This window comes from Cebus imitator, unplaced genomic scaffold (genome assembly GCF_001604975.1).
Source record: "Cebus imitator isolate Cc_AM_T3 unplaced genomic scaffold, Cebus_imitator-1.0 Scaffold78, whole genome shotgun sequence".
NCBI lineage: Eukaryota > Metazoa > Chordata > Mammalia > Primates > Cebidae > Cebus > Cebus imitator.
Genome location: NW_016107393.1, coordinates 1,249,283 through 1,264,528, shown reverse-complemented (window position 1 = coordinate 1,264,528; position 15,246 = coordinate 1,249,283). Strand labels below are relative to the sequence as shown.

General features: G+C 39.2%; 2 protein-coding genes across 2 annotated transcripts in view; one reads left to right on the top strand and one right to left on the bottom strand.

Annotated features, from left to right (window-relative positions):
• RBM45 (RNA binding motif protein 45) overlaps positions 1-15,246 on the bottom strand; it is a 474,379-nt gene that overhangs the window by 351,530 nt on the left and 107,603 nt on the right. The gene's annotated exons all lie outside the window — the stretch shown is intronic.
• PDE11A (phosphodiesterase 11A) overlaps positions 1-15,246 on the top strand; it is a 398,839-nt gene that overhangs the window by 293,112 nt on the left and 90,481 nt on the right. Inside the window, exons 11-12 of the mRNA XM_017532656.2 lie at positions 7,977-8,123; positions 8,383-8,490. Coding sequence (XP_017388145.1) covers positions 7,977-8,123; positions 8,383-8,490 — 255 coding nt within the window. The remainder of the gene's footprint in view (positions 1-7,976; positions 8,124-8,382; positions 8,491-15,246) is intronic.

Here is a 15,246-nt window from a genome sequence, read left to right as displayed (position 1 = left end):
GCTCACTGGAAGGTGATGATTGGGTAACTAGCCTCATGTGTCACTGGTGACAGAGTACACTCCTATCTCCAAATAGCAGGCCAAAAAATGGGGGCTTGGGGTATGGAACAAGATTGAGGAAGAGCATGGGATACAGATAGTAATATGAATAGAAAACTTGAACAAACCCCTCTCCTGGTAGTGGCTCTGCACCGTCCTCTTCATCCTCAAGGTGGCCCACTATTGCCATTAGCTACTAAGTCTAATCCCAAGCTTCCGGTTTCACCCTTTACTGGCTTTGCTCTATAGTGGGGTGCAGTACTGTGTAACAGAGCCATCGGCACTCATCAACCCAGTACGAGCAGGGTGAGATTGGGTTAACTTTGATCAAAACCATAAAAACAGAAAGTTGAGCCTCCAGCTTCCTTTGCTCTCTTACATTGTTCTCTACCATTTCACAGGCCTTGAGGCTTCACACCCCTTACTGCCTTTTGCACCTTAAGAGCTTGGTTCCTTATTAGTGTTGGCTTGTTCCTTTGACTTCTTGTTACTGGCAATCCTTTGATACACTTGGCATTTTAAACTATGGAAACAAGGAAGTTTGATGTTCATTAGGCTTAGCTGTTTGACACTGAAGTGCTAAACCAACTCATGTGGTCTCTATTATTGGTTTACAAATCCTGGTCCATCTCTAGAGGCTGATGTTCCCAGACAAGCTCATCTCCTGTTGGTGAACAAGTTCTCTCATCATCGTCCTTCTTTCTTCTTTTTCTGCCCAGTCACTGAAAGTGTTTTCTCATGCCTGTGTGCTACCAAGCACCATGGAGAATGGAAGAAACAACAGTGGTTGTGCCTTCCCTCTCTTTGGTGAGGCTGCAGCAGGGAGGGTCAGCAAAGACTCAGAAAGACCCACAGTGCAGCAAGTTGGATTGAGGTAGGCAAGAAGCCATTAAGATTTAACCAAGCATGTTAAGAGGCAATATACGGAGGGCATGGTAGTTCTGGCAGGACCAAGACAAAAGGCAGCAATTTGCTGAGCTAGAAAGACCATGCTGGACTGGCAGCATCATCTTTGGGGAATTCATGTCTCACATCTCTAAACCTTAATGTCTAATGCAGTCAGCACAGCCTTAGCTGCCTTTTATCTCCCCCAAGAGCACTTCCTTCCATCCATCACTTTCCTGCTACTAAGACATAGGAAGAAGGACACTATAAGAAGTTCATGACAAACTCACAGAGCCACCATGCTGCACTCACACATCCACCCGCAAGGACCCACCTTCTTCTTGGAGGGATGAAGCAGGCCAACCTCAGAGTCACACAGCTGGTAAGCTCAGATTGGAACTTGAAGATTGGGGTCACAGGGTTAGGTTAGGGTCCAAGCAATTCTCCTGCCTCAGCCTCCCAAGTAGCTGGGATTACAGGGACATGCCAACATGCCCAGCTAATTTTTGTATTTTTAGTAGAGATGGGGTTTCACCATCTTCTCCAGACTGGTCTCGACCTCCTGACCTCAGGTGATTCACCCGCCTCAGCCTCCCAAAGTACTGGGATTACAGGCATGAGCCACGGCGCCTGGCCCTTGCTCTCTCACTTATATCTTTCAGGAGCACATCCTTCCTTCTGGCTCTACAGTACTCTCTCTTTTCCCCTGGTTCTTTCAAAATAGATAACTGACAGCACATTAGACTCAGAGCCCCACTCAACCAAAAACAAATTCCTTTTTCCTGGAGGACACAGAGAGTTGCTTGGTCTTCACATTTTCCCAGAAGAGGAAAGAAAGGGTTTGCTGTTGAGTGCAGCAAAGAAGGGGAAAAAGAAGCACTGACAATTGTTTTCCCATACCAAAAGGGCCCAAACATTTGTCACCTGCCACAACTAAAGTTGGGACCAGAGCTTCAAAGGGGAAGTTCTGGGAGGTTTGACCATAGAGAGTGGGGACTGGTCACTACCAGGGTTCGAGGGAGCCAACCTGGCATGGACAGTGAAGAGAAGTCAGTCCTGGAGTCACAGGCAAGCCAGGCGCCTTCACTGTGGTCCAAGGCCACTGGAGCCTGGCAAAGCGGATGCCCTTTACTTGGATGAACTCAAGTTTTACAGTTGTTGAGGCAGCCCAGGGCTCCAAGCCTATTAGGGAAGGTCTTGGATCTCTGTGAACAAGCATTATTTTTGGTTGTTGTTGTTAACAATGGGGCCCTCTGTGTGTGCCTCCAGGTAATGCACCATCCTCAGAGGAGACTGGAACTCTATTCTGAAGTACTGTTGTGCACCATGTTTCCTTATTCTCCTGGTGAACTTGTATTCACCCTTCAATGCCCACATCAGATGGTCCTCCTCCATTGTTCTTCTTGGCATCTCATAGGTTCACTTCTGTTGTTGCCTCTGAACTTTAGGCTTCTGCGGTTTTTTGTTTTTGTTTTGTTTTGTTTTCCTATAAATCATTGTTTACTCTTCTTTCTTCTTGAGTAGACTGTGAGCATGCCAGGTATGGAGTCCACAGCTTTTCTTAGGTTTTAATACATGTGAATTTATAGACTTTCCCAAATGAGTTTTATGTAAGTAAAGACACAAACATTGTTCTTCACATGGGTCTAGGCTATTCATAATAAAAAAAGGATTGAAAAGCTAGTCATCTGGATATAAATCCTAAATGCCAGCCATGTTAGCTTGGGTACACCCAACTTAGTTTGCATAATACGGGAAGGGGTACCCTGGCTTGACATAGGCCCATTTTGAGAGGCAATGTCGTGGCTGGGAGCCAGTCTCTAGCACAAAGCTCTCCGGGTTCAAATCTGCCAATCACACTGTGCAAATTTGACCAACTTATTCATTATCTATTTTAGTTGCCTCATTGTAACATGGAATTAAAAATATACCCAAGCTCTTAGGGTTCCTGTGAACATCAAATGAGTATATGCAAAGTATAATACTAAAACGGCACCTGGCACATAATAAGGGTTATAATTATATTGGCAAAAGAAATAACTTTGCTGTCTCTTCCACTTCACCACAGCTCAACCTCCTGTCTCCATTAATCCCAGAGCCATAAGGCCCCTGACTACTGCTTTTGTCCAGAGGATTAAGAGAGTGAGTGGGCTGGAATTAGCAACAAGTCAATTTTCCTTTGAATTGCCAGGGCTGGACTACCACCCACGTTGTTGTTTCTTCCCGTTTTCTGAGCATCACAAAATGTAATATTCATGTGTCAAGGGACCCAGGATTGTATTTTAACGTTTTATGGCCTCTTTGTAAAGCTACCTTTTCAATTTTAGAGGAGGCAGTTTTATGACTCCCTTTGATAACCACTTAACTATTAAGACCCAAACAAAGAAGAGGAACGTCAAAGGATATCAGGTACTTCCAGCCAGCTAGAGTCTCACTTCTTGAACATTATTCAAATTAGCTCCAGGACTCATAATTCTGTGTTTTCATTTATTGCTGCAGTAAAGTAAATGGTTCTTTTATCCAAATGTTATTTCCTGGCTATTAATTCAGTAGTTATTTTGGATTGTGGCACTCCTCTTTGATTTAGAGATATGACATCTTATAAATATTTAAAAGTTGAAGACTGACACTTGGAGAAATTGACTTTGATTTGCTTTGTTAATATCCTATGGCTAGAGTAATTATGGGTTTGGAAGATGCGATCTCATTTTCTGTTTACCGGAAGCAATGGGGAGCACGTGCCTCTATAACAAGGAATTTGTCAATGGAAAGTTGTTCCAAATCTTTTGCAGACCAGATCTCTATGCTTATCTGCTCAGGATGCATACTGCCTGTTACTCTTCATAGTGTTCACCAGACCCTGCTCTTGAACCCAGCAACATGGGGATGAAAACTACCCAGGCTTCTCAAAATAGCTGAAAATGATCATTCCTGAAAGGCTTGGAACTTTCATCTACAAGTGCCAGCAAGGGTTTATGGCAGGGCTCAGGGTGATCTACAGACTGGTGTGATTTAAACATGGATCAATCAACCTATTAGGGGAAAAAAAGACCAGGTCAGTAAGGATGGGTCTTGGTGAACCAGAGGTCATTTTACATTTTCAACCTAATGTTCTTATTTCCTTTCCATTAACATTTCATAATGAAAAAATTCCCATATTCTTTAATTTTTAAGATAATTAAGTGAATTTAGTGCCTTTGAAGGGTAGAGGATTTACAATGGCATCAGAGAATATTAATAATCTACGAAGACAGGAGCCACCTGGAGCAGAACAGTGCTGCCTGCATCACCATTTCTGCTTCTTTGGTGACAAACTGTAACAAGTTTCAGCCTCCTTTGCCAATTCAGAACTAAACTTCTCTCCTGATACCAGAAAGATTTGTGTCTTTTGGGACAGGGCCTCTATCTCTTAAAAAGTGTTTTGTTTTGTTTTGTTTTCCGCTAGCATTTGATTCTGAATTGGAACAAATTACAGCAAGCTCAGATCTTTCTGAGTCCTTGGTATTCTCTGTTTACAAACCCTCAAACACGTGACAGGAGTAAAGAATTGCTCCGAAGCTTCCCTAAGGAAAAGAAAATGGTGTCTGCCTCTAAGATTGTTACAGCCTAATAAGTGAGTGCAGTGGCAGAAGTGAATCCACAGGGACACAGAATAAGAGAAAGAGAGCCACATGGTTGCAGCCAGGCCTGTGCACATAGAAGCAAAGGGCCTATAGACCAATCTGAGTTCTCCAAGCTGACCATTCAAGGTATCACTTAATAAAGATAACTTCATTGATTTTTGGATAAAGATGATAGATTAAATACATTCATTTTCTTTTGTTCTCTCCCCAGGCCCTATTAAAACAAAAATAAAGGAGTTTTTTAAGGCATAAATTCCCAAGCCAAAGAAATTGGGAAGGGACTTAATGGGGACAAAATTTTGGACACTAGAAAACAGATGGATGAACAGGAAGTAATTAGTAAACTCAAGGCAGCCAAAATAACCTAGCAATGGGAAAAGCTGAGAGGCAAGCCGATTTATACCACAGACTCCTCCCAACAAATAGCTCAGGAATTGACTAATTAAGTACCTTTGGAAGTGCTAATGAAGATGGGATTATAAACAGGAAAACAGAGCGTCTAAGAAGAAGTTAGAGCCCCAGCTCCTTTGTACTACTCCTCCACTCCTTGTCCTCTGGAGAGAGTATAATTGCAGGTGTTTGGGTTAGGGAGCATGAGGGTGGGACTGAATGAACAGGAGACCAGCACTGAGACGCCTCGTCCAACCTGCTTTCCCACTAGGTTCCAGTCAGAAGATTCTTCTCTGGGGATTCGGAGTAGCTAAAGAGCAAAGATACAAAGAGTTGACATTTGGTGGCATCCCCAAGGAAACAGGTCAGACAGATTCCACCTACAGAGAAGTCCCCAGAAACTCCAATAGAAACTTTTAGAGCTCCACTTTTACACAGGAGTGGAAAACTAAAGATTACAAGGCCACTAAGGAAAACTTCTAGTATTTCTAAAGCCTCTAATGTTTTAAAATTATTGAAAGTTGCCTGATGAAGAAAGAGACTAAACCATTGATTGACGACGAATGGAACAAAAATGTGGTATATGCTTGCAATGGAATATTATTCAGCTTTAAAAAAGAAAGAAAACCTGTCCTATGCTTTAACGTGGATGAACTTTGAGGACACTATGCTAAGACAAATAAGCCAATCACAAAAAAGACAAATATTGCATGATTCTACTTGTGTGACGTAAAGTAACCAAACTCATAGAAACAGAAAGTAGAATGGTGGTTGCCAAAAGTGGGAGGAGGAGAAAATTGGGAGGTGTTTAATAGGTATGGAGTTTCAGCCAAAAAAGTTCTAGAGATGTGTTGTATGACAATTTGCATATAGTTAACAATATTATACTGTACACTTAAAGTTGTCCAGAGAGTAAATTTTGTGTGTCCATGTTTTTTACCACAATAAAAAAGGAGAGATAGTAAAACAAAGTACAGAGAATGAAACAAATTATGAGAAGAAAATGACAAATAGAATTGTCATTCACATCCTCAGGAGGTAAGAGAACATATTGTATCCGTGAAATAAAATTAAGATGCCATTAAAAAAAAATAAAAAGGAACATCCAGACGACAAAAGAAGAGCTCTTAGGATGAAAACCAGGGTATTAAAATCTCAAGAGTAAGAAGATCCTAGAAAACAGAGCAAAAAAGAAATGAAAAATATGAGAAATGAAAAAAGAAAATGAAAACTAAAAGAAAAGAGAAATGAAAAGAAAGAAAGAAAAACCAGTCCAAAGGTCAAGTTAAGGGAATTCCAGAAAAATAAAAGAAAGGAAGAAGTCTTTAAAGAGCCTGTTTTCTTCTAGAATTAAAAGACACAATTTGCCAATTAAGAAAAGGGCTAACAAAGTGCCTAGGAAATGAATGAAAACAAACTAACGCCAAGGCACATTTGCATGACGTTTCAGAACTCTTGAAGCAAAAAGATTCTACAAAAATTGCGTGGGAGAGGGAGTTATTTTCCAAGTATAATAACCCGGAATAGCTTCTGACATCTCAAAAGTAACATTTAAAGCTCAAAAAGCAACGCCTTTAACATTCTAATGGAATGATTTCCAACCTAGAAATCTTACCTAGACAAACTATTAATGAAATGTGACAGTAATACAAAAACATTTCAGACTGCCCAACCTCACAAATCTACCCACAACTTTTCTTGGGAATCTATTAGAGGATGTGTCTCACCAAAATGAAAGGAGAAACCAAGAAAGAGAAAGATGTGGGCCAGAGAAACGAGAGCGAGAGAAAAAGGCATCCCCACAATTATGGCGAAGGAATATCCTAGGATGAAAACTACACATCAGACATAGAAGTTAGTTGGTCTAAACTGGAGAAATGCTGGAAGTACCTGGAGTGATTTATTCATGAAACTGATGGAATGCCCAAAAGCATATGAACATTTTGAGAGGAGACTTAGACAACTGGTAGAGAGCTTAGGGGTTGAATTATTTACAAATACATAGAGAACTAAGCTCCACCTATGGAGGAGCACAGAGTTGGGAAGGAAGGATTAATTATGTGGTTTCTGGAATGCTTAAAGCAGCAAGAGTTGGATTTAATCTCTTAGCCAAAGTAAGTAGTTCCAGGGCATAAATTACTGCCAGGGTAATTTAAACCCAGTGAATAGACTAGGAGTATGAATACAGAATGGTCTCTGATAACCTGAAAATATAAAAGTGACTCCCTTACGAAGAGCGATCCAAAGAATATGGTAAACCCAATGAAATCAGCATACGAATGATTTCCAAAGATTTTTTTTTTTTTCTCATTTTTAGGCTCGTTGGTGGGGCAGTTGATTGACAGTTGCCTAACAGAAGTGTTTTGAAAACCCTGAATATGTATGACCAGTATTGTAATTATGTTGTGACGTTTATATAGAATGAAGCTAAATAAGATAGCAAAATTGATCTCTTCAGTGAAACATATGCTTATGCTAAACCTCCAGATATCTCTATTTTATTAAGACAACTTATTTCCCACCAGAGATGTGCTGTCTGATCCTTTCGATCCTTCTGAATATACAGAACACGTGTGTAACAAAGAACATGTGTAAGCAACAGGATATAAGGATATAAGAAACAAGGCAAAGTGGTATATTCCCATCTCCTCCTGAATAGCATCAATTAAAATTCACAGCTGCTGGCTGCCCAGATGTTTCTTGCATTTAGTGCTCTGTAATATGCATCAGAATATATTGTATGACCACGGTTTCCATAAACTTGACAGTTCTGTATTCTAAATTCTGCAGACTAGATCCAGTGTGTGTATTTTATCTTCAGATTAGCACCCCCCCAACCCTGCCCCCACCTTCATTTGCTTGGGGCATTTGCAGTTCAGAAACAAAAGACATTTACAGCTCAGAGTTTAGCTGTATCAGGGTGTAAGTGCAGGTCAGACCTGATTTATGTGGCACTTCTGATAAGCAGGGGAGGAGAGCAGGACGGGGGTTTGGGAAAGCTGGTGAACTTGGCTTGACTTATGTCTTTTGCTTTTGTAGGCAGCCAACATCCCTCTGGTGTCAGAACTTGCCATTGATGACATTCATTTTGATGACTTTTCCCTCGATGTCGATGCCATGATTACAGCTGCTCTCCGGATGTTCATGGAGCTGGGGATGGTACAGAAATTCAAAATCGACTATGAGGTAAGATATTCTGTCTTGGGTGATCCAAGCAGTTCACCTAGGATAACGTGTTAGCCACTCTGAACCACCAGTTTCCCAAATACAAAGTGGGGATGATAATCCCTGCCCTGCACACCTCATGGGATTGCTGTGAGAACCAGAGAGATGTTTGTGGAAGGCTTTTGATCATTGAGGGTTACTCAGGTATAACGTACCATTGAGATAAGGGTCCAATGGAGACCTTACAACTGCCTGACACACCCTCTCCTTTCCATTTCAGACACTGTGTAGGTGGCTTTTGACAGTGAGGAAAAACTATCGAATGGTTCTGTACCACAACTGGAGACATGCCTTCAACGTGTGTCAGCTGATGTTCGCGATGTTAACCGTAAGTGTGCTTAGTGATGGTGGAAAGACATTTCTCATTTGTAGGAACTGTCAGGCCTTCTCCTTTACGTTTGCATTTCTCTGAAAAATTACCTGTAATCATTTTACGTTGGAACTTACCTGCCTTGGTTATGAAAGTATATATGTGCCAGCAATTTCTGAGCTTGAAAGCTGTAATATCATTGACACCTTAAAGCCAGTGTAGCCTTAGAATGATTGCTTGAGCTTCTGTTCAGTATTTTTCCTTGATAAACTGGTTCTTTTACAAAAGAAATGCTTATATTTTTATAGTAATCTTTTTGCAGAGGGGAAAAAAAAGTAATCTTTTTGCAGATGAGTAATAGAACAAAGAGATCACTGGATATGACTCTCTGGGCTGGTGGAAAGCCAGTAGGGAGGGGTGAACATCACCCACAGGAATACGGAAATCCTGAGTGTATGCTTATTTGAGAGAATGCCCAGGGAGGCCAAGGGGATAAAGAAGAGGTAGGAGTGCATGCTCTCCAGGTTTAGGGCTTACTTGCCTTAAAATCTCTGCCCCGGGGGCTATGACACAGTGATGGTGGCCAGCCTGTTTCACAGAGATATCTAGCACAGCTGGGCAGAGGTAAGCCTTGTTATTTAATCTGAAAGCAAATATTTGTGGCAAAGATTGAAACCAAATCCTCTATTTACTTCTTCCTGGTAAGAAATAAGGCTTGTTTTGGCATAATTTCTACTACATTGTTAAGCTATCATCAAGTAAAATATTTTCTGGCTTAAATATATTGGTTTCTTTGTCCTTATAGTTAGATATACACACATGCATACGTACATATCTGTGAGTGTGTGTAAACATATTGCCATACCAAAAAAAAAAAAAAAGAATGTAAGTCTTGGATTCTTCCAACATAAAACAAATACTTTATATTTTTGCACCCAGACTAAAATTTAAACACAAAATCAGAGCTCCAAATGAAATGCATTTCCCTTTGGTCCAAATGAACAAAGACAATTCTGCTTCTTCCTAGAAAAAAAAAAAAAATCTCTGCCTCATTTTCTGCCTATTAAAATTGTACTCATCCTTGATGGCATTGATCTAGTGCCAGTTTTTCTACAAAGTGTTCCCCTTTCTCCCAAATCATTGATAATTACTTCTTTCCCTGTACTATATCTAGTACAACACATCTTCCTTACTACCGTGTTTTGTTTGTTGTTGTTGTTGTTTTTGAGATGGAGTCTCGCTCTGTCACCCAGGCTGGAGTGCAGTGGTGCAATCTCAGCTCACTGCAACCTCTGCCTCTTGGATTTAAGCTGATTCTCCTGCCTCAGTCTCCTGAGTAGCTGAGACTACAGGGGCATGCCACTGTGCCCAGCTAATTTTTTGCATTTTTAGTATAGACAGGGTTTCACCATGTTGTTCAGGATGTTCTCAATCCCCTGACCTTGTAATCCACCCGCCTTGGCCTCCCAAAGGGCTGGGATTACAGGCATGAGCCACCGCACCCAGCCACCACTGTGTATTTTAAGTTACAAATCTGTCATCCTCCTATAGAGTAAGCTGCTGAGGGAATAGATCATTTCTTGTTCTTTCAACATTACCTACGTATTTGGTCAGCCACCATGTGTTGAGGGTCGCACCAGGACCTTGCACTCTGTCATGTACTTGGTGGGTTTTCAAAAAATGTATGTTAAATTGACATGAGCTGAAATGTGCATAAGAAGATGGGGCTAGAATATATTTTATACTAGGGACTTGTGCTTTGGTTCCTCAACTGCTTAAGGAACAGGCAGACTGGCCTGGGAAAACTGGACTGGTCCCATTCTTCTGCTGTATTCGCCATCAGAAGAGTTAGCCAGTCAAGTGAGAAAGATGCTTTGAACCATGAGGCTTAATGGCTCAAGTGACAACCATTGCTTGGGGAAAAAAACCCTTCATTTTGTTTTCCTTTATCATACCTCAGTAAACAAGGTATAATTTTCTATGTACAGAGTTCATGAGTCTGGCCCACAGAAGCCATTCAATAAAGAACTTATTAACCCATTATTCTGGAAAACCTATGGATTTATGCTGAATTGCCAAAGTAAATAAGCAGGAACCCTGTTCAATGAGGGAAAAAGGAATGGCTGTGACATTTTTGAGTTAGAAATGTCAAGGGCAGAGACAGATTTTTATGACAAGCCCTAAAATAGTTGGAATAGGGGAAACTGGCAAGAGCAGCAGGGTCACAGTGGACACTTAGGAACAAAGGAAATATATACTCAGTTTTCTACAGTGGATATTTCCATGATATGGACAATTTGAAAATTTGTCCATATTTTCAAGAAATTGAAGAAAATAGAATTCTCAAACTGTGTCACCATAATGGAAACATTCATATTGTCAGAATACTTCCCCCGTGCAGTTGTTTTGCAAGTATGCTCGGCAGTCTTGAAGAGCACCATTGTTGGAGAAGACTTAGGGTTTGTTTTGTTTCATTTATGCTAACACAAAAAGAGGAGACCTCATTGCTAAATCTCTGTAAGGAGGGTGGGTGGAGGAGACCACAAAACAAAAACATGACTTCAGAAAGAATAAAATGTTATTTTTTTTTCTCCTTCACATTGTTTTGAGTAGCCATATCTGGAAATGATAGTATTTTCTGCTCACTAAATTTTGTTGAACTTCACTAAAGGTTACAATCTGTTAAAAGTGCCAACTTTTGTTTTTTTCTAACATAAGTATCTTCTCCAAACTTGACTTTGGTCAATGTGGTTAATCAGAATTTTTAAATTAAGAAAATAATTACAGAAGTAACAAAGACGACTTAGTCAGTGTGGCTAAAACAAACTTAATTTACTCACCAATTCTCATCTCTGGAATGCGACCTCAGCCTACGGTAAAATAATGCCCTGTTTATTTCCATGAATGGGCACTCATGCTTTGGGCACTCCTGAAAACTCTAAAAGTCTTTCAATGTTTTCATCTTATTAAATTTTATTTAATATTACATTATTATTAAACTTCCATTCCAATGATCTCATATTTCCTATCTGTGAGTTGTGTTAGAACCAACTTCTTCTCTGTTAATCTGGGGGGAAAGAAAAAGAAAATTTACCATATACCAACTACGGGATTCAGCCTGGGTCTTTTTGGGTCTAAGGTTAAGAAAGCACAGCGCTTGTGTGCTGAGGATTCCTCTAGATGGCGCTCCAAGGCAAAGTTTCCCAGCTGGTTTCCAGAAAAGGGAAAAAAAACCTTACCAACCTTGCTTGAAAGTGCTTCTTTTCCTCTAGCACAGGGGATATTGAGGTACACACCCCACCACAAAATAAATGTTTCTCTTAAAAGAGATAGCAACAAAACCAGTCTGTCGGAAAAGAGCCTCTCCTATCAGGATGGGCCTGTTTTGTGACTGCTGCCTTGCATACCGTGCTGTTAATGTGAATAATCAGTGTTCTCCGTGTGACCTTAAATCTGTGACTGTGTGTTTTTCCTAAGCCTATTGTCTCTGGGAATAGGGAGATGCATAGTTGTGTGTCACTGCTGAGCAAATTTTGGCACCACGTACAACAGGACAAGCAAGTTATAAATATATGTCCCAGCTTCCTAACCTTTAACCCTAAAATCACTTCAGTATGGAAAATAAACATATTGACTCAGCATTGTGTTTTGCGAAAGCATTCAGGTTCATGTCTAAGTAACAAAGTGGTTTTGTTCCTTTAGAAATTAAAAAATAATAATAAAAAAAAGAACCACTCTGTAGGACAGGGAAATTGCTATAAAATGATGAGCATTTTATTCACTGGGAACCCCGATAATGACTTATTAATTTGTTCCATGCCTCTGGTCTGAAATTTCACATTTATAAATTTGAAAGTTTCAATGTTATTCTTTACTTTTAAAAAGATATTTAGATAGTTAAAATTTCCCAAATACTTTGAATTCCTCTGATAAATACAGTAAGTGGTACAAGTTACTACTTGTGATTAAAATGAAGAAGAACCTGCAGATTAATGACCATTATATAAATTATCTTTACTAATAAGGGTTTATAGAATAAACATTCCATCATGCACATACATAATAAATAAATTATAACTATAAATACGTGATGAAAGATGATGGACATATTTCTCATATTCACAACGTAGACCAGATATAGGAAATGACTGTGCTTTTGTTTGTATTCTGTAAAACAAAAGGCATAGTGGTGCCAAGTTTGCAGATATTTTTTCCATTTTATAAATGATGTATGAGCTCTGACAGATTTTTCCAAGGGGGGAAAAAAAGATTTCTTTAAGAGTCAGTATTCTTTACTATCCCATAAATGTACTCATTAGCACTTTGGGCCATGCCCTGCATCCTGTAGGATATCAATAAAGATTAATTGAATGAGTGAATTTAGTTTAGGGTAATATTATTCAAGGAACCATGTTGTTCAGTGTCCAGTTAAGAAAAACTGTAAAATGATGAACAACTATCATTGCTCGAAATCTTGCTCTTTCTTCATATCACACTCAGGTTCAGCTAGGGTTCATACAGAATATTATGATCTTGCAGAATTCACTGGATATGAAAAGAGAAGAGCACATGATCACATTAAAATTTATGGTGGTGCTGGTAGCGTGGCGCTGGTGGGGAATTGCAGTTAAATAGTAATAATAACCAAGTATCACAGCAAACACATTGACACCCCCTGACATTTACTGGGGGCTTCTTAAATCTTGATGTGGAGGAAGCGTATTTAAATCCATATTTGTGTTGTCAACAAGGTTATTTTCACAGATAAGCCAAACCATTTTATTGATAATTCAAACTAGAGAGCAGAAGGGATGTTTAGGGAGAAAATCCATCCTATTCACCAGCTTGAGGCTAATGTTCTGTCCTCTGACTGCAGTTTCCAGGAAAGACCTTGATTTTTGAGGTAGAAAATTTCTTCTGGAAGGAGATTTTGGAAGCACAGCTGAAACTCCTCCCTTCCCATCCAAGAAATACAGAACCAATTGAAATTTTAAATAAAATATTTTTACTCAATAATAAGAATCATAATCTCAACAGAAATCAAATTCCTTTGTAGATTTTAACACTGGAAGTTATAAAGAGAGAGAGCTAGATGTTTTGTTCTGTAACTGACTCAAATAAAGTAATAAACAATAATCATATTTGTAATCATCAAACATTTTTACATTGCATTTCCTTATCAGTAAAAGTAGTAACTTGTTATATTTGCTTTAATATAAATGGCAGCATTATCATAATAATATAATAAAATCTACATGGTAGAAAAACCAACTCTTTAATCTTCATGCAGATGTAACCTACAAGATGGCAAATTTTTAATTTAGAAAAGGAGTAATTTTTAAATGTTTTTGCAGAATATCAGCACCATACACAATACATTAACTATGGTGCTAATCAATTTGAATACTATATTTAAATTACATTTAAGACTCCTGTCTTTTAATCATTTAAAAAGGTTTCTATTTTTATTCGCTCTGACTATGTCTCAGAGCCCCAATTAGGCACTCTGTGCTTCCTGCTGACATTCCCTTTATCCACATTTATTTTATAAAAGAAAAAAGGCAAAGCTGCACATAATTAAGAACCTGGTGTGCTAACAACCAAACATACAATTGGGCAGAAGGATAATCCAATCCATTTCCTCTCACAGGAGAGTAACCTCCATAACTCACTTTAAGCGCTGCCATTCATGAGTTATGGGTCATTCCCTTTCTAGTGAAAATAAATTCTCCTGCACCATCAGCCAGAGCTGGGTATTTTTCTTAGGACATGTAAATTGTAAAAGAGTATGAACATAATCATGTTCGACGTTACAGGGAAAGTATAACCTCTTGTTCATGGACACGGGCTTATACCTAAATGTACGTGGTTTCGAGGCTGGGGCTGCCTAGTTACAATATAGGATTTTTGATTAAAGTGAATTTATTCTTGAGATTTTTATGATGTTGGTAAACTGCTTAATCTGTCGCTTTGTGTTTTATGACGGCAGCCGAATCCTGCAGGTCAGGGAGACCTAGCAGCAGAGCCACGGTCATTTATCACAGCCTCTATTTTCCCCGGTGTATGATTTCCTAGTGGCACTTTCTTGGGACTGAAACCTGGCATCTAAGGGTGTTAAGTTGGGAGCTGTAAAAAGTTTTAATTTTTCATGGGTCTCATGTTTAGTTTTGGCTCAATTATGGCTAACAAAAACTGGGGTAAGCTTTGAAGAAGCCTCAAATTCTTGAAATTCACCAACCTGGGCTCTGTGGCACTTTGAGAGATATCTGTCTTTCTACACAATTAATGTGCACCAAGTGATCTGCTCCATTTTCTGTGGTCATAAGCCATATGTTATATTATATGCAGTTCACTGGTAATTTAGCATAAATAAAATATAAATTGTATTTCTAAACATGGGCAAAACATGCTGTCCTTGTCCTCAAAAAAAATCATAAAGCACAAATATCTTTTGAAGTAGAAACCTCAGTTTTCTCGTCATCTTATTTAGTTGAAAATTTCCTTATACAATTTGTATATCTTTTTGCACATTTTTATCAAAATAAGAGAGAAGAAATATATTGAGCAAGTTTTATTTGACCACATTAGGACTTCTTGAGAATGAAATAAAGAGTATTGACAGATACCAGAGGTTTGCTTTGAAATACTCTAGCCAACAAAACAAAACAAACCCACACTGAATGTGAAGAGACTATGAAATAAGCCGGCAAAACCTGGATTCCTGTTGAAGTTAGGCAATGACTGCATTGGGTTTATTATATTAATGGTATTCTA